Source organism: Neltuma alba, unplaced genomic scaffold, assembly GCF_004799145.2.
Source record: "Neltuma alba isolate B1F8T4 unplaced genomic scaffold, ASM479914v2 tig00004363_pilon, whole genome shotgun sequence".
In the NCBI taxonomy this organism is placed as follows: domain Eukaryota; kingdom Viridiplantae; phylum Streptophyta; class Magnoliopsida; order Fabales; family Fabaceae; genus Neltuma; species Neltuma alba.
Genome location: NW_021633675.1, coordinates 5,258 through 31,940, shown reverse-complemented (window position 1 = coordinate 31,940; position 26,683 = coordinate 5,258). Strand labels below are relative to the sequence as shown.

At 35.9% G+C, this 26,683-nt stretch overlaps 2 protein-coding genes and 1 pseudogene across 4 annotated transcripts; all 3 read right to left on the bottom strand.

Moving 5' to 3' along the window:
• Nucleotides 1-1,200: 1,200 nt before the first annotated feature.
• Nucleotides 1,201-5,385, bottom strand: LOC114744424 (cytochrome P450 90B1-like). The gene is made up of 8 exons (XM_028932588.1): nt 5,006-5,385; nt 4,613-4,937; nt 4,378-4,530; nt 4,044-4,292; nt 3,863-3,955; nt 3,666-3,744; nt 3,424-3,530; nt 1,201-1,454 (listed from the first exon to the last, which is right to left on the bottom strand). Exons 1-8 carry the CDS (start codon nt 5,203-5,205, stop codon nt 1,218-1,220), a joined length of 1,443 nt encoding a protein of 480 aa, XP_028788421.1. The 5' UTR covers nt 5,206-5,385; the 3' UTR covers nt 1,201-1,217.
• A 7,581-nt stretch (nt 5,386-12,966) lies between these two features.
• On the bottom strand, nt 12,967-18,779 carry LOC114744425 (ATP-dependent DNA helicase DDM1-like). Of its 3 annotated transcripts, none has more exons than XM_028932590.1 (16): nt 18,692-18,779; nt 18,488-18,585; nt 18,018-18,257; nt 17,829-17,924; nt 17,243-17,589; nt 16,964-17,153; nt 16,659-16,834; nt 15,997-16,066; nt 15,725-15,914; nt 15,532-15,624; nt 15,351-15,445; nt 15,148-15,267; nt 14,264-14,383; nt 14,074-14,172; nt 13,854-13,964; nt 12,967-13,459 (listed from the first exon to the last, which is right to left on the bottom strand). In XM_028932590.1, the coding sequence occupies exons 2-16, from the start codon at nt 18,548-18,550 to the stop codon at nt 13,247-13,249; spliced, it is 2,223 nt and encodes a 740-aa protein (XP_028788423.1). In that variant the 5' UTR covers nt 18,551-18,585; nt 18,692-18,779; the 3' UTR covers nt 12,967-13,246. The 3 variants fall into 3 exon arrangements, with proteins under 3 accessions (XP_028788423.1, XP_028788422.1, XP_028788424.1); XM_028932589.1 differs by having other exon boundaries at nt 18,488-18,558; XM_028932591.1 differs by lacking the exon at nt 18,692-18,779 and having other exon boundaries at nt 18,018-18,204; nt 18,488-18,547.
• Nucleotides 18,780-22,410: 3,631 nt separating this feature from the next.
• On the bottom strand, nt 22,411-26,339 carry LOC114744421 (sulfite exporter TauE/SafE family protein 3-like; annotated as a pseudogene).
• Between the last annotated feature and the right edge of the window lie 344 nt (nt 26,340-26,683).

Below are 26,683 nucleotides of genomic sequence, written 5' to 3'. Positions count from 1 at the left end.
ATAAGCTTGTTAGACTTATCAGGCAGCCTGGGCCTGTTATCTTTTTTTTTTTAGATTAAAATTCTAAATAGACAGGTATTGAAATTTAACCAATTGCCCACTACCTTACCCTCGGTCAACAAGGTGGCTCCTTCTTATCTACCTATAGTTGTTATTTTAACCGAAATTAAAAACTATCAGTGCTCAGGGAGCATGAATACGTAGGGGGATATATATGATTGATCAAAGTGCTATTAATTATGCATATATATTGATATATAGTAATTGTACTTATTAATTACCTGAGGACCAAAAGGGTCTCTAACTACCCAAGCTTTTGCCTTTTACACCAGTTTTTTAATTTGTTTTTCATATCAGCTTTTTAATTTGTTTTTCATTTCTCAAGCAATAAGTATGGTTTGAAGAGGAAAGCAAATGTATAAATTTTGAATTCTAAAAATAATACCATTTCTTGCATTTATTAGTTATTAAATTTTGTTATGATCTTAACTAATACATATTTATATTTATTAGTTATTAGCAAAAATAAATTGTATTAATTTGATAATTTCATATTTTCTGTTTGTATTTCAAATAAATTGGGTTGAATTATTGTAATTTTGAATTGATTTATGTGTGTTTGAAATTTGTTAAAAAAAACAAGCCCCTTAACAAGCCACAGACTAGGTTTGATTATAGGCCAGGCTTAGGCCTAATAAAAGACCTTTCACAGGCCAAGGTCAGGTTTAGGCCAACAGGTCTCACCACAGGCTGGTCCTATTAAGAGTGAGGCTTGACCTGGCCTGTTTCCACCCTTAGCCATGCATAGCTATTCCGAGATATGGGATAAATTCAAAACCGTTTTGCAGTCGGAAGAAATTAGGAAATAATAAGATATAATAAATCATGCACAACGAAAGATGAACCAATCAAGATATCATATATATTTACACGCGCACCCCAAAGGCGCATATACAGATCTAAAGTTTACAACAGTGTGGAATAAACTAAACTTCAACATATTGGCTTGCAGGTCCAGGCTTATGCATGGCAGGAATATTTATACTTTATATTCACACACACATACATATAATGAAGTGGTCTGATCTAATGAGTATGTTTCGTAATTTCTTTTTTTGGTTTTTTCAGTTTGTCTCCTTCTGGCAGACTTGTGCTCTAGCTAGGCCACATAGTCCATACAGATATATGGGTATATATTAAAGGAAACACAAACACGATCAAATCAAAGATAGACGTTGGACCGTGATGGGTAAGCCTTTAGGAAAATCAACGAAAGGGTACACAAAAGCTTGATCTTGTTCAGCCAACTGCCATTCACAGTTGAGGATGAGATGGTGGATGAAAATCGCTATTTCTAGCTTCGCCAACTCTGATCCCGCGCAGTATCTCCCCCCTCCTCCAAACGGCATGAAGTTATTGCTCGTGCCTGTGCTGCCTCCACGACTCCCATTGTTCTGCGCAGTATCAATTATCAAGTTAATAAATGAAGAGAGAGAGAGAGACTATGGCCTGAGGAAAAAAAATCCAGAAATCTATATACTACCTCGATTCTTAATATAAAATGTTATTTAATTTTTATTTTTATCCTAAATATAAGATCTCAATCCACTTTATTTCTCATATTTATTTATTTTTTTCGAAGATAGTTTTTCTAATAATAATAGTTTTAACCAATAAACTTGATTAGCATAGATATTTTAAGAAAGACAATACCTATATATTACAAATAACTAACTTAATTTATTTTCTTAATTTACTCAAATTAGTCAACTAACTCTTATATTTAGTACCGAAGGTAGTATCACCGAACGAGTATGGCTATTAATCATACGTAAAGAAGCAGAACTCATATGAGAAAGAGAGACTCAAAGGCCAATATCAAACAACCCGAGTCGTCTAAGGGCATATTGATAATGTTAGATTTGGTTTTAGAAGGTTGCTGACTTATGATGCCAGTATATCTGTCTGAGGTTCCTATCACCGTCTTCGTTATGGTTGGGTCCCTTTGCCCTTGGCTATCTATGAACTCTCAAACTGATCTCTTTGAATTTTTTTTCCCAGGTAAACATATGAGAATGGGCATAAGAAATTAAATCTGGTTTGGACCAGACAGGAGATAAAAGCACAGATGCAGGTGCAAGAGGGGAAGCCCACTTCCACATGGGCATTGATAGTATATAGGAAGAGAAACTGGCTAATTAGGCCCTGACCACACGTTCCAACGGAGCAAATATGATATGATCATCGTCTTCACGGCATCAGGTGGGGGACGCCAGCTCTTTGCTCCCTCATCGATCATGACACTTCATGCCCACAAAATATCCTTGGACACTTACCCAGACGTGCGGCTTCAGCTGATTTGACCACTGTTACTGGTTGGGTCCATTGATCAGTCCTCCATCGTAAGCCACAACCTTATTAATCTGTCTCCACGGTCTCACGCCCGATGTAAAAGCCATAATCGTCTTTGACGAGTTAGGATGATAGCATTTATGGATGAAAACACAATGTCGTTTAATTTGAAATAATTTACGCTGCTTTTTCTTTTCTTTCTTTATGTTACTCTACTCACCATTACTTCATTGCTTCAACATTTTCTTGATATGGGTAAGGGGTTGGAAGAGGAAAACGACAAGTGTACTGACACTAATTAATCATGAATATAGCTAGAGCCGTGATGAAAATGTCTTGCTTCCGAATGAGGATGATATGAGTAAAAGTCAACATTAATGAATGTTGAGTTGATGGAGGACTCTTTCAGCTTGTCAAAGCCGTACATTTATGCTGTACCTGGGTGTGGTCTGAAACGCCAGACTGAAAATCCTACTGTGTCCTAGAATGGAAGATGACGAGGGCTGGGATTGCGTGTAACACTAAACGACAATTTTAGCGAAATCCACAGCCTGTGAGGCAGTGGTACGTTGCGGGGACCCGCACCCACCAATAGAATGAAGGAAAAGTTACTCCATATACATGTGTCAATGCATGCATTACGAACCAGAAACGATTTAAATTTCATTCATGCATGGAGCGCTGTACCTTTAATTAGATTCCTTAATACCACCTTTTATTCTGGTTATAAAAACCAGTTGACTAATTTGAAGAGATTAAAAAAGTAATTTGAACTAGTTATTTGTCCTAAATAGGTGTTGTCTTTCCTAAAATATCCTTACTAATCAAGTGTATTGACTAGAATTATTATTGTTAGAAGGGCTATTTTACAAAAAAAATGTATAAATATAAGAGACAAAATAGATTAGAATCTTATATTTAGAATCAAAATAAAAATCAAATAAGGTCTTATATTAAGAATTGAAGATAGTATATGGTTGTAAGGGATGGGGTTTAGAAAAGTGAAAAGGGAGTATGATAAATATTATAAATCAGGCATACGGAGTGAGATTAATCGTAATAAGAACTCACTTGCCATCTCCATGGATCGAAGAGTTGAGGGTGGTCAAAATTTGAAGGATCAAGATGCACGGCGGCGAGAACCGGAAGGACTTTCCAACCACGTGGAATGTCATAGCCTTTCAAACATGAACAAACATTTTCAATATACATACCGAAAGGAATTTATACTATAATTTTTCTTCGACTCCAACAAACTGGTCCTTCTCTATTCTTTCTCTATGAAAGAAAATTTTCATTTTTTAAAGTCCTACCTTTGTACCGTATATCCTTGATAGCCTTCCTGTGAAGAAATCTCACCACGTTTCCCAGCCGAAGTGTTTCGTTGACGACCTTCAGGATACGAAGAGGAGCTTATCTTAATGGAGTGCGAATCGTACAATTATTAAATGAAAGGAAATCAGTCGAAAAGAAAAATTCCCATTTTTTTCTGTCATCTTTTGTGTCTTACCCAGTGAGTAAACTCCATCCGCCTGTAGTCATCCCAAGTCAATTCCACCTCACCCGCTTCTCTTTTGGCTCTGGCAATTTCTCTGTGTTCTTCCTATTATTTCCCCGGAAAAAGAAAAGAGAATTCAGTAAAAATTTAGATTTTCATATACCGCACACGTGACATCGTCGTGCCTGCTTACCCTTAGCTGCTGGACAGCTCTAGGACAAGCCGGTAAAAAGTAAAGTGCCAGAGATATGGCTACGGATGAAGTTTCATGCCCAGCAAAAAGCAAGCTTAGAATCAGGTCAAGAACTTGTTCTGATGTCAGATTTGAATTCTTTAAAACCCAGCTTAGAAGGTCATCGTCCAAGCCTTCATCACCCCCTTTGATGTTTTGGTTTCTTTCTTCCATTTTCCTCTCTATGAACTTCAGGATGGTGAACCTAGACTGTAAAATTATGACACACACAATATCAAAAGCTAATATTTAACGGATACTGAACGGTGTTCATTAAATGGTTATGGATTATAACCTGTAAAGCCTTCCGGTATGCCGTTCCAGGTAAGTTCAGAGGCGCCGAAACCACCCCTTTCATGAAAGTGGCGTACGCTTTCTTCAACGCCTCTGCCTCAGGAGTTTCAGGTTCGAGGCTCAAGATATTCTTCACCATCAAGTTGAAGGTGAACTGCAATTTCGAAAGAAAGCATAAGAACTTATTACCGTTTCACCAGAAATCACAAAATCCACCAGCCTGAAATTTTATTTACCTTCTTCGCTTCTTCTTGAGCGGAAAATTTAAAATCCTGCTTCCACGAGTTAAGAACAAGCAGGGCGTGCCTCTCCACGTCTTTCAGCATCGTTGTTCTGAGCATGGCATTGCTCATAAAGTTGAGCGCTATAGCTCTCATGTCTCTATGCATGTCGCCGACGACGACCAACATGGACCATTTTCCTAGTATTCCGCCAATGCTTTTTGGGTAGCTACATTCAAACAATTTTCCTTCGTTGTTAAATATGAACTTATTCAGCTCTGCATCTGCTGAAACAATCGCTGGCTCCCCAAACAATGACGACTTGAAGATTTTACCATACCTACAGAACAAGACACACTTTCTGAGTCGTTTCTATGAAAAAGAAGATTGAATTTGCTTTTGGTGTACCTTGCAATATGCTGTTCCATGAATTCTCCTATGGTCGTAGCAGGGTGTGGCCTCAAGTACCCAATAGTTTGCCCAACAAGAGGCCATCCCATTTGGCCGGGGGGGAGATTAAGCTTGGGTTGCTTTCTTCTGAAGAGAAGGATAATGGGGAGGGCTAGAATGAGAGAAAGAAGCCATAGATTGAGGTATGAATCAGACATGAGCGTCTTTTTGATTTGTCTGATTCTGTCGTTCTGATTTATAATACTAGTATATAGGTAGAAAGTGAAACAGAAAGACGTTTTTGCAGCTTCCTATAAATTGAGAAAAGCCTTAATCTTATGCTTCCGACAAAGAGTTTCCATTTTCTGGTTGTAACAAAATGCCTAAATCAAGTGATTTCAATGAAACTGTAAAGTCGATAGGCTGCTTTTATAAGCTTCTCCCGTGTCTTTAAGCGATAACAGCGGAAAGTGGCAACAAAATCGGCTTTACACTTGGGAGCATTACATTAAGGCATGATTATGAGAAAAGATATATTCAGAAACCAATCAGCAGACTCAATGTTCTTTGTGAATGATTATAAATAATTAGGTTGCGTGGCCTAAAAATATTCAGTTAATTAATTATTATAGATACCCTCGTCTTTTTCCGCGCACCTTTTCTATCACTAACTTTTTTTTTTTTTTTGAAGTTCATGGTATATAAGCCTTTCCTAGAAATATTTTAAAAACAAAACCAAAAAAAAAATCCAACATATATATATATATATATCAGGAGACAGTGGACACGCTGTACTGGGTTTCCTAGCATCAAGAGTCACACAGGACAAGATGTTTCTGAAGTGCTTCCATCTACAAAAATTTTATGTTTTCATTGTTTCGTTTTCAAGAATCTTTGCGGGCACAGCACCTGTGCTGACTGTAGAGACACCACCTTATTTCTATTTGAATGTATCGATACGTCTTTAATTATTCCAACACCACAGACGTGGTTTTGTCTCTATAGTCTTGTTCTTCTGGATATGAGTTAATTTCGATGTACTTAAATAGTTAGGGTTGTGTTATGCTTAATTATGTGAAGATGACATGCACGAGACTGCAGCATTGGAGGGGAGGTAGGAATAAGAAGGAAGAAGTAACAACCGAATGGACAAAGCCACTCGTGCGGGGGACCTACAATTACGGTCATACGCCAATGATTGTTGCCACTTGCCACCACGCTCTAATGAGAGTGTGCCGCATGACGGGACGGCACGTGCGGACATGCGCCCTCTCATTCCTTCATCATTATATACTATACCTGGTCTAATTTAAAAAAAATTAAAAAAGTAGGTTAAGTTAGTTATCTGTAATAAATAGATATTGTCTTTCCTAAACTATTCTTGCTAATCAAGTGTATTAGCTCGAACTATTATTATTAAAAGGACTATCTAGAAAAAAAATGTATCAATAAAAGAGATAAGGTGGATTAGAGTCCTATATTTAAGATTAAAATAAAAATCAAATAAGATGTTATGTTAAAAACTGGAGGTAGTATATGTATTTCATTTTCCGTTCTTAATACTGTTGTCACTTTTAACAACAACAAAAATGTCAATTAAACAAATTTAAAAGAGAACTCTATGATTATTGGGAAATTTGGTTAAAAACCCTTATTTAAAAACTTAATTGATTAAAATGATTTAAATTTAAGTAAGTGTAACTATAAACCAGGATTGTATGCAACTTTTCTTTCATTATGTGTAATATATCTTTTGTTGTGTGTAAATAATTTTTGTTATATATTATTGATGATATGTTACACACAACCAAAAAAAAAAGTTATACTCAAGTTATAATTGTACTGTTTAACTTTATAATCAATTAAATTTTTAAATGGAGATGTTTAACCAAATTTCTCAAGATTAAATGATTAGATTAAATCTTAATTTGTACTGTAGTGATGAAAGGGAAGGAGGGGGGGGCCTATAACCCTATACCATAGCGTGACCACTTTAATAAAAGTGCCCCCCCCCCTCCCCAAAACCCACAAAAGCCCCGTCGCCGTCCTCTCCTTCTGTGGTGAATTAATTGTCCGGTTATCGTACAAAGTACCACCCCCACGGTCCTAGCTAGTTGTACTGTCAAAATCACTCCTAACATTCAGCCTGCCTGCGTTTTGATGACTTCGAACTGTGTGAAGCCTACAAACCGGATAACATAATGAAGGCAATCCCCAGGCTGCTGCTCCCCACCATATACCAACTGCTTTCTGCTCTAAATGTATATATACTGGAAATGCAATTGGTAGATGAACTGATTAACGCCAGTGTGATTTAAATTGACATCAACTTAAAAGGTCAAACCACCAACATGGTTTTTTTGACTCCTCTCTACTGTACTGTCACATATCTACTCAAAAGAAGATAATTAGGAAGACAGAAGTAAAGTGGTGGTTCATGGGGGACCTCGACGTTTATCGTGGCCTTCCGGGGGGCTACCCAAGCCTCAGTCTTTGACCCCTCTCACCACTACTAGAAAAAAGACATTTAACGTCGCACACTAACGGCGGTTCAGCAAAAAAATGAAGTGAAAAAAAAACACAGTGGCATTTTTGTAAATAAGTTGAAGAGGGAATGACTTTCTACGGTGGTTTTCTTAAAAACCGCCGTAGAAAGTGTGTCTTCAAACCCCCGCGGCCGCTCAACCCTCTTCACTTTATTTCTCATTTATTCAATGTGCTGTGATCCCCCTCTGTCCCACCACCGTAAAACTGCTATTACCGGCCATTCTCGCCACTATCCTACCGTTTAAACTCCTCCATCGAGCTCTTGGAGCCTTGCCACCGTGCGCCGCAGTCTGCCGTGATCCGTTCTTGCAGTCGACTGCCTCCCATTTCCGTCCGTTCTTGCTCAGCCGTGGTCCACCACCGAAAACCGGTCCTACCCCCCACTATCTAACCGAAAACCGGTGCGTTGCCGCCGTCCGCCGTCGCCTCACTTCGCGTTTGAAGCTTCTCTGCTCTGTGAGTGTCCTCTTCTTTCATTCTTTTCAATTTTTCTTGGTTTGTTGAATGTTTTAGCCATGAAAATCTGTTATATATGAAATGGGGTTGTTAGTTTTACATTGTGGTTGGCTTGTATTGTTCATTTTGCATTTTTTATGTGGTTGAACCGTTGATTGGTGTTAATTGGTAGGCATTAGATGTGAGAAAACCTTAATCCCTTTTTATATACTGTATTAGAAATATGTTTAAATGTTTGGAAATGTAAGAAAACCCACATTCTCTCTGTGTTTCTCCATAACCTTGTTACTATTGCAACAACGTCTTTAAGCACTACTTTATTGTGCTATTTACACCCAACCATCGATTTCTTATATCACTAAAAGCATATAAAGAGACTAGAAGGAGAGAGAACATACTTCAGGTAAAAGGCATAAATAGAATTCAATAATTTAACGGTCCAGCGCGACACCAAACTTCGTTTATATGAGATTATGGGTTTGAATTTGTTTGCACTCAAATTGTTTCAACCTGCCTTTTGTACTTTAGGAAAAATAAAGCACATTATAACACATGCCATATTCATCAATTATCAAATACTCCTCCTGTCATAAATATAAAACTTTTATAAGGGTACTTTATTTGTATCGGTCTTTGTGGTCTGAATCATGAAGGCCGCGTAGTTCTGCTGCATGCAAAAGCTAGTTGAGGTATGGAGTAGCTGCTAGCTGGGATAGATCCTCAACAACAGGTGGTCTCATTATACCTTCATGATTCAAATTGGATATGTCGTTGCTCTATTGACTTTCAATATTTCAAAATACTCGATCCTCACAGCGCGCAGAGAGAGAGAGAGAGAGATGAAACCAAAGCTAAATTAGTGTTAAAGGGCTCATTTACTTTTGCTTTCGGCCAAGCCTCCTTGTAGTCCCCACCAACAAGCTAAGGTCATGCTTCAATTGAATAAATTATAGCATGCTTTGGATTATTGCAACCCCCCTCCCCAAAAGATAATAATGAATACCCAAGTTCCTGCAAACACAACGCCATTAATCAAACTCAATGGAAGCTCTTTGTTTTTTCCCCCCTCAACAAGGCCACAGATTGAAACCGTGAGGTTACAAACAGATTACACAAAGTTCGAGCCTCAAATATTTTAACACCCAAATGGTGGATCATCAAAGTTTCGATAACAAACTGTTATGATCCGTTTGATGAGAGAGCCAGTCAAAGGAATAATTTGTTTTTCTCGGAGAACATGGTCAGTGGAGACCTTCCAATCACGCATAAGGAGATTTTTGATCCTTTTGCTTCCATATGGGATGTATAACTTCATTAGAGCCGCGGTAGAATTCCAAAATATTCAGCAGCAGTGTTCTCTGATGATGGCTTAGATATTTTGTGAAGCCCTTTAACCAAAGAGACGAATCAGCCCACGGCAACTAAACCCAGCTAGCTCCAGCACTGTAACTTCGCATAATAAAAGTGCTTTGCTTTAATATGTGTTTCTTCCTTCTTGAGTAGTTCGACTCTCACTATCTTAAAGAAAGCAAATTTCACATGCATACATGTCACCGAAATGCATAAACTAGGATATATAAGGCGATTTATATATGCTCTTTTATATAGACCTAACCTGAATATTGAATGATTTCGAATATATTCTCATCCATCACGTCACGTGATTTAAGGAAGTTCCTTCTCTAAACTTACAATCCGACTAGGAATAGATATTGTGTGTGTGTGTGAAACAAAATTATCTCTCTATAGCTTTAGGTTGCTGCCTTCAAGTTAAAGAAGCCGCAAAAAGTGAAACTTCAAAGAATTCTTAAGGATTTGTTATCCAAGTCCCCTGACTCTGAAGTAGAGTATATTAATAATTTAGCTTTCAATATATGGTATATCAATTTAGTCTTTCAAAGATAATTCTCTAAATTTAGTCATCGAAGATTATACACTGCTCCCAATCAAAATGATCCTTAATTAGCCACAAAAAATATACCCCTCAAGTCTTTAATATAGGATTTAATTGTTGAGTTGATTTTGATCCTAAATATAATACCCATTTCTCATATTTATCAATTTTTTTTAAATTATCCCCATGGATATTCCCTCAATCATAATCTAGTGAAAGAGAGGGGAGGGTATTAAGGAAGATGATTATGGTATTTTAGGAAAAACATATCATATTTATTATAATTAACTAATTTACCTAAATTCTTTAATTTAATCAGATTAATTAAATAGGTCTTATACTAAGAACTGAAGGTGTACTATTTTGATTCTAAAAGAAATAAATAACGGGAAAATCCATTGAGATTTTTTTCTCGAGTATCGAAATGAATAAAGATGATAAAAATTATAGAGACCAAATTTAATATTTTATTTTCGAAAAGCAAATGAAAAATACGATTCTTATAATATATTGATTTTCACACCCCGAGTTATGGCTTTTCAGTTCTACTACAATGAACCATGGTATAAAGTGAGGATGTGATGAGGTGCTTTCAGCTGCCCAACCCACTTATTAACGAAAGAGAAGCAGCATTTCATAAATTGGACCACCATTTAAATAATTATAGATTGTTCAGGTGGGATGGCAAGACACAATAATGAGAACCAATCAGTCCATCAAAGTCCAAACAAAAGAATATGATAAAAAGCAGGCATCAGTTTGTGCTTTTGTGGTGATATTCACATTATTGTACCCCTGAACGGTGGAAGAGTTAGATGAGGTTTTGAGCTTGTGATTCACAGCCTAAGTTATGAAACGTAGAAGAATCATTATCATTCTTACTTCAGAGTTTTGAGAGGCAACACACAGATAGATGACAGATCTTTGGGCATTCATCTTCTTTTTGCAAGCGCAGCCATATTGCTTTCACTCTTGCTTATCGTGCTTCGTAACAAAATGGACACATACGTGCCGTTTAACAGGATGTCTCCCTAGTTTAAAATTCTCATTTTGATGCGTTGCTATGCTATATACACCTATCGTTACCCAAGGAATCTGGACCTTAATGTTCCTTTCTAGTCTTTAATTTTTGTTTGAATATGAAGAAAAATAGAAAAGAGAGAACATTGGGAAAAAAAAACTTTTAAATGAAGGGTTAGTCTTTACAACAAAGTATAACCACTCTTCAAATCCTAAGGTCCCCTCTGCTGAGCAGCATTGAAAATAAGTAGTAAGGATTGAGATTGCAATTGAGAAAAATCATTAAAAAAAATTTAACATGAGTGATTGCTTGTTATATGAGATTAGACAAACCATGAAGGTGGCATTAGAAATAAGCAATCTCTCATGCTCAATATTTTTTTTCAATCTCAACTCTAAATTTTATTTCTTATTTTTAATATTTCGTTCTAAACAAAATATAAGTGTTGCAGAAAAAAACCTCCCCCCGGGCCAGGCCTAGCAAACAACATTTGGTCGTCCACCACGATCAGCGACTATACATTCCACTTTGGGAACTGTTCACATCATCGACGATCTGACAACAAATTTAAACTTTTTCGATGACCTTGAACAATTTTGAAATAGAGCAAGCTGACATTTACATTTCAGTAAAATAATGGTTATGAGAATGGCAAGTCAAGTCAATTATTTGGGCTATAAATTAAGACGTCATATTCTTCTGTGGGGCAATCAACTGAGAAATTTTATATTCGTGAATTATAAACTATGCGTTCGCATATGATACAGCTACTGCTAGACCCTATCTTATTATGAGGTTGCCCAAGTTATTATCTTTACGTGAAAAAAAAGAGCATGATAACCTCATTTTGTTCAACTATATTGGTTGTGAACGTCTCTTTCCCATGTTACTGATATTGATGTGTATAATGATTGACGAACTACAGAGTCCTGTGCTTTTCCAACGCGTGTGTATCGCACAGGAGGCAGTGTACATAATGATGGTATCGCCACAATGCTCAAATAGAGCATGGCAATATTTTCCTTGTCGGTGTTCTTATAACCCAGCATAGAAAGAAACTAGCGGTCACCGTTGCATGATTAGGGAAAAAAATTGTAAGTTCATAACTTATAAATAACATGATTTGTTTTAGAAATTTTGTAAATATATAGGAACTGTAATTTTATATTGATATATGCTAGTATATGTGAATATACGTTAAGCACGTGATAAACCATAAAGCCCAAAAACAGTAATCAGACACGACGAGACAGAAATATAAAATACACACGACATCAGAACAAAATTGTTAAAGAAAGCAGCAAACGGGTCACAAAATCACAATGGGTCAGATTAGGATGCAAAATAATAAGGCAAAATTACAACAAAATCCTAAAAAAAATAATTACCAGAAAATCTTAATAACAACTTAAATAACTTGTAATCACAAATCTTAAAATAAAAAATTACAACATCTAAAACTTAATTTGTAATTTTTTCCCTTCAAATCTCATTGTAATTTTCCTAAATAAAAATCAAAAAGGGAATACTTGTATGTGAAATAAGCACAATTATTATCATTATTATTTTTAACGAGATCAAAAAGTAGGCGCAATCATTATCAATAATCAGATAACACCGATAGGAATCATAAAATTGTAATAAATCATACTGCCACGTCCCTAAATATAACACATAGCTGCCAATATTAAGCACGCTAAGGAATTTGTTTGTGTCTGAATAGTTCATTCTCTCTAAATTAGCCCCCAACTAAACAGAAATATTTTTTTAAAAAAAATAATTAAATAGGGATTTTTTGTTTAAAAAAACAACTTAAGATCAACTCCGCATGTTAGCATTTGACTAGCCACCGACTCGCTGGAAGAATCATATGACCTAGACCCATAACTGCTTAAGATACAACTCTAATATAATACGAACTCCAGTTCTGTTAATAAAACTCTGTTTGTAGACTACAAATGAAGTTTTATAAATAAAAGTATAAGACTGAAAATAGTAACATAGTAGAAGTCGAACCACTTCTCGTTATTGAACAGGATGTTTTCAAGAGTACACGAACGTTAAAATAGCTAAATATAAGAGCACCATTCCTGAACTATAATAAATTCCATTTAGAAAATTTACAAAATGAAAGCCATTGGGTGGCTCTGAATGCGGAAAGTTCTTCAAAGCATCATTCCTTATCTAGCCCATTTCGAATACAAACAAAATGAAAGGGCTATTCGACAACTACGTATTTGTGAAATATCATTCATTGAGACTAACTCGAAAAGCAGTTGTGTTACTGCAAAAGGAAGTATTTTTCAAAAGTATCTCAGGCTATGCAAATAGATAAGAGAAATTAGCTGTTAAGAGTAGAAAGCATGCTCCCAGTTGGAATCACCACCTCCCATCCAGGCCCTTTAAGAGGAATTTTGCTCGGACAATTTAAGTTACCAGAGACAAGATCACTGCGATCCAAAAGCTGCTCTAAGTCTTCATCACTAATATCTGTTTGGATCGCTTTGTCTTCAGCAGATTCTTCCTCTTGAAGCAATGCCAACAATTCCTCATCCTTATATCAGATCATGTACAAATTCCATATTAAAACTTGGCAACAAAGCTGAGAAATTATCTTAATCCCAACCATTAATATAAATGAACCTATAGCCAGATTTTCCAATCCTAATGCCCTCTTCATGCTTCCAACTTTACTACTGGAAGAGATCCCATATCCATGCTTTATTATATTATTAGACCCTTTTCTCACTATTTATGCGCTAGTTATATGAATACAATGATAACGTGAGAAAATGAGGCTTGCCGAGTTGCCGGACTTTTTAAAGACTATTCAGTAAAATGCATGCCTACTAACAGTGTAAAAGTAGTATGCTTAAGCTTGAACCACAGAAGATCAGAGGAAAGCAAAATTGAGAAATTAATGGAAAAGAAACTGCTAATGGACAAACCTCTTTGTTATCCATTGAGTTGGGCTTCATCCGTTCTTGATGAAATTGCCCCTTTCCAATCACCACATGCTCAAGCTTCAACTTGCTGAAAGCCCTTTTCAACATGCGACCCTGTAAAGAGAGTTCATTATATACATAATTTTCAAGGAACATGCACTTGATATCCTGATAGGCAAACATAAATCACATCACCAAACCACAATACAAGGTAGCCATGTACCTCCACGGAGTGAGCTGTAGCAAGCCTGTAAACATGAACAGGTTTAGTTTGACCTATTCTGTGACATCTATCCATGGCCTGTAAATCAATCTGAGGATTCTGGAGCATGATGAACTTATGTAAGCAAATGTACCATCAAAGATGTAAAATGAAATAAAGCATACAGTAAAATTCCAAAAAAAAAGGGTACCCAATCACTGTCATAAATGATACAAGTATCAGCTGCAGTAAGGTTGATTCCCAATCCCCCAGCCCTAGTACTGAGAAGAAAGATCCTGTAATTGCTATTCACATCATTGAACTCCTGAATCTGTAATGAGCAGGTGAAAAAAATCAATGAGCCAGAGAGGCATATATACGGCTAACATGAACTCAATATAATGCAACCACTGATAACATAACATAATTTTAATCCCTGATCAGAACCAATGTTTTTCAGAACAGATGCTAATCTCAGTAGTATATTGCAAGCAAGATTCTCGTCCCTAATTAAACCGATATTTTGCATGAACAAAAAGCTTGAATTGGACAAAAAACCAATGAATTAGCTGCAGTTCCAATATATTTTCTCTTTTAAATTGACTCGCCAATAAACTGGTCAGAAACTCCTGTTCTCTGTTTGTCTAAATCAAAATATTTAGCACTTGATAGCAGAAATTTATGGTATTTAATAGACTCTACTCAATCTGTGTAAGTATAGGTAATTATATCCATTTCAATATTATTTTACACTACATGTATTATTGTAAAATATTACACTTTATACATTTTAAAAAAAAATGTTTCAACTGCAGTTCAACTGTGATCAAAGCATAGCATCGTAAATAACTTCTTATTGCATATGAATAAGTGATCTGAATTTCAAAACATTACTCTCAAGGAACAAGTTGTTTGATGTTCCAATCCTGTCTGATGCTTACAATGCGCAAAGACAAGGAAAAACCCATTCAAGAAATTACAAAGAATTGAATGCAGCAAACAACTAGAAGATCAAACTAAACACTCCTTGGTAACAAAGGTGTCAAGGAAACTAATGCAATATAGTAGAAACTAGATTATATCATACAGCATAACCTGTCTTTTCCTCTCATCTAGCTTTACACTGCCATCAATTCTGCAGACTTCAAGGCCCCTTTCACTAAAATAGTAATCCATTATATCCAAAATTTTAGTCCACTGGCTGAAGATTAGAACCTGCAGCAAAGGCAATTACCAGTAAATAACAACTCTCCAACAAAAGAGGTGCACCGATGTAAATAGGATACTTTAAAACATACTTTGTGCTTCCGTGCAAATAAACGAGCCAACAGACGGTCTAGTAAACGGAATTTCCCACATTGTTCAACTATCTCATCGACAGGTGGATAGAGAACTATCAAGATAGCAAGAATACAACGTGGTCATCATAAAGCATCAATTCATTTTTGAAAAAAACAATTTAATTTTTAAGGTACATACACGAATCATCGAAGGCTGACTCTAAGAGGTCAGGATGATTACAGTTCTTTCTAAGCTGAATGACCAGATTACGAAGATTTTTGGAAGCACGTCCTGCAATAGAGCAACATAATACAAAATTGAGCTGGGGCACAGGAAAATTCTATGAAGACATCTCTTATTTCTTGATTGAAATCATGAAAGAAAATCTCACCCACTGCAGATTTTTCACGAAAATATTTCTCCAATGTCTTATTAATTAAATGTTCCTGAAAATTCTTCTGATGTTCAGTCATACTGGCATATATAATTATCTCTTTCTTTCGTGGTAACATCTGCTCAACATCACTCTTCATCCTTCGGAGAAGAAAGGGGCGCAAGATGGCATGGAGCTTAGCTACCACCTACATGCGATAAAAACCTTGAGCCTTCTGGTTCAAATATGCAAAGGATAAATTATACAGAAGCTGTCTTATTAATGCATGCCTGAGCTCTTCTTCCTTCTTCTAGTTCTTCTTTTGTTGCTCCATTACTGCACTTTCCTGACAGATTAAACCTACAAAGAAACTTGGTTAGATTAAGAAAGTAAATTCAAGGTTAACATGTGATGTTTCTGGCTGCAATTGAATGAATTTGACACCAATACTGTCAAATGGAAATACGCAATCATCTATACAGCTGAAAAATACAACAGTCGTACGCAAAAATGGAGGAGAAGCAAACCAGGCCCTGCATAATAAGATTTGATAAAACCACTTTTCAATGGAGAAATGTAAAAAGGAAGCACCACAGGATTTACAAGAAAGACATCAAAAGGGCCAATAAAATTACATAAAAACCAACATAACATTTGTTCAAAACTTCCAGAGAAGGAGTAAATTAACTGGCAAATTCTATTTCAAAATAGGTGCCCATTGGAAAACCGGTCAAACTACCATTAAATGCTATAAAATTGATCCAAATCGCTTGCCTTCAATACTCAAGATATTTATTAATTATTATGCAGCTAAAAATACCCAAAAAGATTACACAACGGCAAAGTCATATACTATCAACAGTCACATTTGAAGACGCAACTCGCAGAAACTTGAGGAGACAAGCAAAACATGAAACGAACTTGGAATGACAAATAAGCAAAGAAAACTAACCATGACTCAAATTCTTCAAGGGATGAGAAAATGTCAGGTAAAATGAAGTTCAACAATGACCATAGCTCAGCCAGGTTATTCTGAAGAGGTGTCCCAGTTAAAAGAAGTTTATTTTCAACGGGCAAGAATTTCAACATCTGGACTAATTTGCATTTGGAGTTTTTGAGCCTGTGTCCCTTCATTAAAAGAAAATTACAGTTAGAATAACATAACCAAATACATTTGAAATATCAAATGAATTTTTGCTGATAGCATGCAACTAAAAAGAAAATCTCCAATCAATCACTCTCAAGTGAACATTTTACCTCGTCAATTACAACATATTTCCAATGGTAGAACCTGAGATATTTCTTAGCATCATTTAACGCAACTTCATAGGAAGTGATGACTATGGGAAATTTTGGGCCAATCGTTCTAGGCATATGCTTCCTTCGAATCTCATCTCTGTCCTTCTTGTCACCATGGTAAATAATTGCAGTGAGTGTTGGAGCAAACCTATATTCATGTATTGAAAACATAAGGTTCTACTACAAAACCATGACAACATATAATAGCATGGAAAACAAATTCTGTAGAACATTTACCGAGAAATTTCACTCATCCAATTAGAAAGGGTTGATAGAGGAGCAATTATCAAATATGGGCCATCCAAACCCTTCCCTTTCAGATGTGCAAGGAAACCGATAGTTTGGATTGTCTTCCCAAGACCCATTTGATCAGCCAAAATCCCATTCAGTCCATTTTGCCACAAGGAGATCAACCATTTGACACCCTTCATTTGATATTGCTTCAACTTTCCACCTGTCAACAGAGGTATGAGCTCTTTCTGTTCCTTATCAATTCTTTCCTCTTCCGTCAGGTTCATATCTTCAGCACTCTCACTTTCTTTAGATCTTGTAAGCATGGCAGCTACTGCCCTTTTGGCTTTCTTCTGAAATAATTTCAAACAATATAACATAATTAATTGCAACAACATCAAACTGGGTGCAAAAATCATAAAGGAGTGCAAAATAATCAACAAAGTTATATGGGAAGCAAAAGGCAATAATTGGTGCTTCTCACATCCGCTTCCTGTAGAAGCGTATCAGCATGACACTATTTAATTTCCCGGACACATTAAGTTAAAGGAATGAAAAAAAGTGAATATATGCAGTAACACTTCGAACTCACATTATTGTATTCTGATTTTGCTCTTCTTTTTGAGCCACGGCCCCTCTTTTTCTCAACCGGTTCCTCCTCTTGTTGGCCCTCTTGTTCACCGCCATTCTGGTAATCGAAATTCAAATATAAGATTCTGCAACAAGAAGAAATAAATTGGAATGCACAAAAAGTTAACACAATAAAAGCACAAGGAAATACAAGTGTGATGTCATCCATTTTCTCCAGCAAAAATTCCGAGTAAAGTTGGGTTTGCGTTAAAAGCTCATCCAACTTGCTAAATTGACTTTCATTAAGCTTTGGTGCCTCGTCTGGCTCATGTTTGGATTCCTCCTTCTCTTCCTTGATTCGAGTTTCCAAAAGCTGTTTTTCCTCTTCTTCCATTGACCTTGATATAAAAGAAGGCTCGTCATTCTTAACATCTACTTCCTCTGTCTCCATCTTCACATTTGAAAGGACCAGGAAAAATAGAAATACAACCCCCATAAGCAGTTCGTCGGAAAAACAGAAACACTAGCAACAGAAAAGTTCTGATAAATTCGGCGTTCCATTTCAGATTTACTGCCGAGTCTCCTGGTGGGAAGAAAGATAGTACTTACGAGAAACAAATACTTCCCAAGCAAGTATTTACTCCTGAGAAAGAACAAGGAGAACTATATACGAAACTATACCTCAGTCTTTTCTACCAAAGTCGGTGACTTTGTATCTCCATTGCTCTTCACTCCGTTCTCCATTCTGAGCCCTAAATCAAAGAAACAACACAAGATGTCTACAGAAAATCAGAAGAGCCAGGAAGAAAAATGACGTCAGAGGACACACGCCTTGATCGTTCAACATCAGGAGTGCTAGAGGTAACATTTGCATTGGCAAAATACCTAACAGAGGAATAATGGAGCAGCAGCAAGAGAAAAAAGAAGGAAGCAGAACGTGCGATTCGAACAGAACGGGTTTTCCTTTTAATCGCAGAGAAATGGAAGCCCTACGGGCCACGGGGAAGCCAGAAAAGATGGAATTGGACGACCGAAGCTGAAGAACAGCACTGAGAGGTGAAGGAAGCCAGCAGCAAGACCCGAAAAGGCGCTTTTAATGGGCGGGAAAGGCTATTTGACAAATTGCCCTCGTACTGGCGCCTTATTTACAGGGAAAACCAGACATATTGACAGCCAAGCTCGCTTTCTTCGGCCAACAGGTAGGGTCATTTATGGACAGTTGATTCCATTTTATTTGGACTTCCAGACAAGATTTAGACTAGAACATATTTTCAGGCTAAGCAAAATTAAAAAGGGAGTGGGAGACAAAGAAAGATCGGATATGTTTTGAAAATTTTGATTTTATTTTGCAGGGTGGTTAACTCCACGGAGCAATAAATTAATACGCAGCGCAATGGTTTAATAAAAAAAGTAGTTAATTAATTTAGATAGATTAAAAAAATTATTATTTTTTATAATACTCTTACTACTCATGTATGTTGATTAAAACTACTTCTAATGAAATATTTAACATGTATAATTACTAAAATAACTATTTTGAAAATATATATAAATATAAGAGACAAAATGAATTGGGTTTTGTATTTAGAACCAAATTAAAAGTTAAACTAACTCTTATATTAAGAATGAAAGGCAGTATTATATACTACCTCCGATCGTTAATAGAAGATCCCATTTAACTTTTATTTTGATCCTAAATATAAGATCTCAGTCCACTTCTTTCATATTTATCTATTTTTTTCTAAGGTAATCCTTCTAATAATAGTAGTTCTAACCAATATACTTTATTAGTAAGAATATTTTAAAAAAGACAATATATGTTTATTATAAATAACTAATTTAACTAATTTAACTAATTTTTTTAATTTATTTAAATTAGTCAACTAGCTCTTATATTAAAAATAGTGGTAGTATTTTTCACAAGATTTACTTTATATTACCTTCAATTTTATTTATAAGATCTCGTTTGTAGATTATAAATAAGGTCTTATAATTTAAACACGTTTGGCCAGAATTTATATCGTCCCCAAACACAGCGTTGCCTCGTGGTTCGTTTCATCCCATCCGGAAACATCTGTCCTCCATTGAACACCGATCAAAGCGCTTTTTTAAAGTGCCAGGACAAGATGATGGGCACCAAAAGCAAAACGGAACTGCTAGAAAGTGAATAAAATAATAAAGAATTGCCTTTTCGAATTAATAAAAAAACATTAGATTAAATTATTATTCTCGCGCGAGAAGATATCAAATTATTATTTGATTAACAGTTGTTGGCAAAAAAAAAAATTATACTCATCCGGACCGTTATATATTTAGAACTGGATGAGTAATATTGTTAATTGCCAATTTGTTGGGAAACTAGTAATTCATTAGACACCGATTAAAATTACCTGGAAATGAACACGATTTCAATTGGCCCATAAACAAATCAACAACAATACTGTTGCGTAATGTCAAAACGATGTCAGTTAAAATTTTTGCAGTATATTTTTACCTACATCTTTTACGAAGATTATCAACATGCCACCTACATTTAATATAAAAGTAAATAACTAATTTATGAATATTAAAAATTAAATTAATTATTTATAATAAATAAATATTGTTTTTTAATGTAGTTACATCAAAACTATTTTGAATAAAAAACTCCCTTTGATTATTATAAAGATTATTTATTAGAAGAAAAATAAAAAATATATTAAAAATAAAATAAATTGAGACATTATATTTAAGATTAAATTAAATTTTCAATTAGTTTTTTATGTCGAGGAGTCTAAGCAGTAAATACCAATATTATTTGGTAAGGCACTTTCCATGCAATAAAATAACAAGCTAAGTGACCAAGTGCAGTAAGGTCTAAATATTCACTAAGACACATCATTGGACTTCACGTGGTCATCACTTCATTGACGCGTCAGCCCATGCAAGCTGGAGGCTTTATCACCCAGAAAACATGCCTTCTGTTTACATGGAAAAAATATGCACAGGTCTCGGAACAGGTCAGGGGTGTTCAAGGCCGGCCGCCCCGGTCGGCCCGTTCTGATCCCGATCTTATTGGGACGGGATGGATTCCATCCTAAAATTTTTCGGGAGGACAAAAAAGGAACCGGGACGGGGTCGTCCCGTCCCGGTCCTTTTTTTTTTTATCCTATTTATATAATATCATTTGTTTCATATTTTTTTAAGATTTGAGACTATTGTATGGAACTATGGATTATTTATTTAGAGTTTTTATATTTGTTAATGATTTGAGATTATTGATGATTAGAATTTTTAGCAAGTTTTTATCGTGTTAAAAGCTTTTGTTTAGAGTTTTTAATGACTATTATATGTAATATTTTGATATTTTGTTTAAGAGTGCCCAAACAAATAAAAAAGAAAATAAAAAAATGTTTTTATAAGATTTAAGCTCAAAAAATATAATTAAAAAAATCAGATTTTTTAAAAAAAATTTTAAAAAAAATTTCGGGACGTCCCGGATCCGTCCCGTCCCAACCGAGACCGGGACAACCTCGGGACGGGCTGGGAAATGGGACAGAAAATCTATCCCATTACTGTTTACCGGAACGGAACAGGGACGGCTGTCCCGGTCCCGATCCGTCCCGTGAACAGCCCTACAGGTTAATGTAATTTCCAAAGGACCATCGGATAATGTAATAGGATGGCAACCTCCAAACAGCGGTTGGGTTAAGGTTAACGTGGATGCTGCTGTTGCTCAGTCAACTATGAAAGCAGGATGTGGTGGAGCAATCAGAGACACGTCCGGCTCCTGGATTGTGGGGTTCTCTCATTTCACAGGGGACTACAATGTTAAAGAGGCTGAGGAGTGGGCAATCTTGAAGGGGTTAACTCTGGCATGGGAATTTGGTTTTAGGAAAGCTATTTTAGAATCAGATTCGAAAGTTACTATTGATGCGTTACAACGGGTGGCAATGCTGTCTTCATGCAACTCGGTGTTCATGCAATCTCGGTCCTTCATGAAATATTCATGGGATCTAGTCTTCATATACCCCGAAGGTCGAATATATATGCTCGCTGACTCGCTGGCAAAAGATCGTCTTTGTTCAGCACGTGTCCTACTCATTTGAGGAGAATTTCCGAAAACGATTTGCTGGGATCTAATCCCCCGAGTATTTAGTTTACTTTTTGGGCTTTTGTCCTCTTGTATAGGGAAAAAAAAAAAAGCCTTCTGTTCTGTAAAAATGAGTCTAATATTAATTCAGTTTTAAATGTAATATTTTAATTTTGTCTTTTAATTTTTTTTTTAAAAGAGTCCGTATAATACTTGTATACGTTAAATGTTCTATTACATAATAGTTTCAACTAATACATATTATTAGTAAGAGTATTACGAGGAAGATAACACCTATTTATTACAAATGATTAATTTAATAAATTTTTTAATCTATTTAAATTAGTTAACTAGTTGTTATAATAGTATTGTTTAATTCTCACTTATACAGTGGTCATTATGACTCCACAATCCATTCATTACCAGGTCTAAAATAACCATTTATTTATCTTTTTATTTGACATTTAATGAACAAAGCTCAAAAAGATTCTACAAAAGGAATGGAAACAAAACAAAAGCAAATTACATAAATATTGCAAAGCCTTTGTTTGCTTGAAGAAGAAGACGGACAAATAGACGACCGTGTTACCACCATGTCTGGAAAGATTGTCATTCAGAGAAAAAAGCACGAGACGCCTAAGTATGATGACAGAGATTCTCAAACCCCATATACTCTTTGTTTTCCATCTTCTCAACCATGTTCTCTATTCCCACCCCACCTGTAATACATACACCCAGAAATGGACGTGAGCTAACGAGCATGTTTGAATTATATAAAAACTACACGAAGAAAGGTATTAAGGGGATTACAGAAAGTACCTAAACTTATTGCGCTGACAAAAATAGTGAGTGCAAGTATGAAGATGATTATGGAAGCTCTGCCCAGGATTGCAATGATCCTTCTCACCACATGCTGTCCGGTGAATGCAGCAATGGTCGCCACCAGAACAAAATATGAAGCTGCGGCAAAGAGCATTGATCCCCCATAATAATCAGTGAGTTTCCCAGCATTTGACGTTAGATGATAAAAAAAGAGACAAAAGCCCTGGCAATGAGTATTTATGATGGGTCATAGCAGAAAAATAGAAGATCTTGCACCAAAAAGTTTAAGCTTTCACTTCCAGTCGAAATAATATTTTAGTGTATGTGCTTCACTGCTAGTTTTTTCTCACTTTTTCATCAACCTGAATAGATAGGATAATTTTGGTTTTATCTACTTTTCCCTACCGTAGGGTACTGGGAAGCGATCCAGAAGGTAATACTGCACCACTGACATGGAGGATGAGAAAGCCATAGAAAAGGTTGATGTTGCACTTGCTACCTGCGACAGAAGAAACGTATGTTTGCCGTATTTTTCATTTGTTAATGTTCCTTTGGGAACGTAAAGATCAGTCACTGCGCGGGAATAGTTGAACTAGTACCTGAGGAGGAATTCCCATTTCCAGAAAGAGTGGTCCTAAAATAAAACCACCTCAAGACCAAGCAATCCGCCAACCATGCCAGCTATAATCCACAAGAACAGTAGAGACAGATCTGATGAAACTTCCAAACCGTGACTTGTTCATAGAAGCATCCTTTTTCCATTTAGTAAAGAAGACAGAGATAAATAGGCACCAAAAGTGAATAATCAGTGATATACATAAAGTAATTAAGAAATATGGAATATATATGATTAAAGCGTGAATATACATAGAGGAAATAATTCTATAGTACCTTGGATACAAAGCATATTGTCACATGCAATAGCACCTAAAAGTTATCAACATCACTTGGATATCAAACTGTTTAGTAAGAAAATTGCTTATGCCTGATTTATTCCCCTATAGGAATGTCCTAATGTATTGGTTGTTAGTTACCTGCAATGAATAAGAATCCAGACGCAACGGAACAATTTTCAGTGTATGTCTGCATGAGCAAAAGATTATCAGTAAATAAGGGAAGAACGTAAATTTTGACTGAAGTACAGCAAATTAGAGGTTGAAACATCATTTCTCAAAGACGGCTTTGAAAGCTACCAGCATTCGGGGGGGACTCGTGCATTAGAAAAAGTTGTTTAGGGTATTGATAACTTACCTTGACAATCTGAACAACGAGAAAGCCTACCCAAACGTACATAAGAAGTGCAACTTCTTTCCAATGTATGTTTTTAATTAAAGGGACCTAAACACAAATTGATAAAACTAGGTTAAAAAACAACTAACTGAAGTAGTGATGAAAAATGACTCGAAATGACGCTGGGAATTACCTCTTCATCTTGGGCGTCAGCGGGGCCAGCTGGTAGTGATTTATATTCCTCTGGAGAAGCATTTGCAATATTTGGCAGTAAGTAGAATGCTGCTTTAGAATTTGGATTCTTTGAAATACTTGATCAAAAGGATAGGGTTGATATAAGAATCAGGTTATATGGCCTACTTCTACATATGTGGGTCTCACAAGAGTGGGCCCATCGTTTTTCTTATTTCTTTCTAATTTTACGGTAAATCGTTCTGGAGAATCCTCTTCATGTTATTTTAATAGCATCATGTAAAAAGCAAAAATTTCCATGACTAGTTTTACCATAGCTAGATTCCTTGTATGCATTTTGATATGCAAAAGTCTTAGTCCTCTGTGGTGCTTGGTCTCACAATTACAGTCAACTTTTTTTTTTTTTTAAGTTTTCATATACTATTATATGTATAAATATACATATATATATATGGAAGCAGGTTTTTGAGGACTTGCCACCTGGTTTAGACTCTGACTCAATCATCTTGGCCGCTTCCTGAAAATCGAACAGCATCATTCTTATAATCAATAGAGGTCATATGAGACTCCATCAAATAATTAAAGCTTTTGAGTAAGAAAAGTAGTCGTACCCTTTTCATCATTGATTCCTTTTTCCATGTATCTATGCCTTTAAATAAAGCTTTTGATGATGTACCTACAACCAATTATACTGATGCTGAGAATCAACTAATCTATATTTATATTGAATATCGTGAATACTCGAATACTAAATCATGAATGTTATACAGTTCAGATTTTAGATTATGCTAGCAGTGGAAATTTGACGAATACAATATCAAAGTAATAAAATCAGTTCTTCGGTTACTTGGGGAGGAATAAAAAGAAAAGAGAAAAAATAAGAGGGAGGGTGAGAAAAAATCCTATAATATATATATATATATATATATATTGTCTCGCTCTCTTATATACCGCACACGGTGCATTACTATATAAAAGTTTGAATTTGATTGAAAAGGACGAAGCAATAAGATGTGTGGAAAAAGAATAGGATAATAAGCAATTTGGATTAACATACATAGGTTGGAACAAGATTAAGGAACACAAGGAGGTGGGGGAGAGTACTTTACCTAAGAACAGGATAATAAGCAAAACTGTGACCATCCAGTCAGCAAACATGACATTAAATGCGACCCCAATGCTGATTCCAAGCATTAACATAGGTTGGAAGAGCAAGGCCAAGTCATAATCTATAAGTGGCATCTCCAATGTTGGGTGTCTGAGCCTCAGATTATAGTAAACAGTCGACCCAGCAGCGCCCATGATCATACCTGTCATTACAAAATGACACAAAAATATTCAAACCTCAGAAACTGGCATTCAGGTCGAGTTCTGTTAATATTATAATATCAACTCTGCATGCATAAACATTTTGATCATTCATACTAGCTAGAACTCCAAGAAATTAAAATCCCAGAGACTACTATATATACTAACACTTGGAAATTGCCGTGGAAGACTTAGGATCAAAACCAACGATCAAAGTGAGCATAGGGACGAAAATGCCTCCGCCTCCTACACCTCCAACGCTGCCTAAAGCTGCTCCGAAAAACCCAATGATTGATCCTACTACAATTTTCCAACCAAACTTCATCTCCTGCACAAAACAGCCAGCACAACGTACCTTTAGAGTTGATGGGAAAATCCATAAAAAATAAAGAAATGATAAGTAGTATGGTACAACGAGATGCCGAAAGCTCATGGCATGCAGATATTTTCTGAAGAACTCACAGGCCAAACTGGTTCATAGGAAGACTTATCATTCTGCCACATGAATTCAATCACTCTAGCTAGAACTCCACGTCCCTCATCTCTCTCAACGACAAGATTGTCAGATTTCTTGTCTTTGATAATTCTCTCAGCTAAAGTGACGTTACAGATCATGAACAAGCTGCACAATAGAAGCCATGTTGCTTTTGCTGCTGCTCTTGAACTTTTCCGGTTCACCTGTACAGCCATGGATATGAAGTTTAGAGTTTAGATTACAATGCCGAATGGCGAATATGATGCTTCTGGATCCCTTGAGTTTTTCTTTTCCGCTGCGAACTGGTTTATGCTTTTGCAAGCATTGCTGAGAATAGGAAACTGCGAAAAGTGAGAAGTGCACTTGAGTACTTCTGCCAGTGTGTGTCTTTATAATAATAAATTCACTCTTTCTGTCTTGTTTTCTCTGGCCCCAATGGATCACATTGTGTAATTTACAGAAGGTTTTTGTTTTTGGGTGGGGGCATACGGACCGTTTTGTGCATAAGGAAGATAATTTTATAATTAAAAAATTTATTTTGTATGGCTAAATGAAGAAAACTACTGTTAAATAATAATATTACATATGTCCTATTTTGTGTGAGAGAAATAGATTATTTTTCTTTTAACATGTCAAGCTGGCCTTAACATTTTCTCATACAGAAATTGGATATGTTTCCTCAACATGAAAAATTTTTCTTTTAAATTTTCTTATAGTAATGAGTTTCATTAGTAAATGCTTGGCTTCAAAAGCTGACTGATCCGCTACATTTAATTTT

Bases quoted from the DNA above. Each gene is read 5' to 3' on its own strand.
- LOC114744424 (XM_028932588.1), bottom strand. From the start codon at position 5,205: ATGTCTGATTCATACCTCAATCTATGGCTTCTTTCTCTCATTCTAGCC. The intron at 4,938-5,005 runs GTACACCAAAAG...CTTGTTCTGTAG, and splicing joins ATGGAACAGCATATTGCAAG to GTATGGTAAAATCTTCAAGT. The intron at 4,293-4,377 runs GTTATAATCCAT...ATAATTTTACAG, and splicing joins CATACCGGAAGGCTTTACAG to TCTAGGTTCACCATCCTGAA.
- LOC114744425 (XM_028932590.1), bottom strand. From the start codon at position 18,550: ATGGAGAACGGAGTGAAGAGCAATGGAGATACAAAGTCACCGACTTTG. The intron at 17,154-17,242 runs GTAAATGTTCTA...ACATGAATATAG, and splicing joins TGGATGAGTGAAATTTCTCG to GTTTGCTCCAACACTCACTG. The intron at 15,446-15,531 runs GTATGTACCTTA...CTATCTTGATAG, and splicing joins GTCAGCCTTCGATGATTCGT to TTCTCTATCCACCTGTCGAT.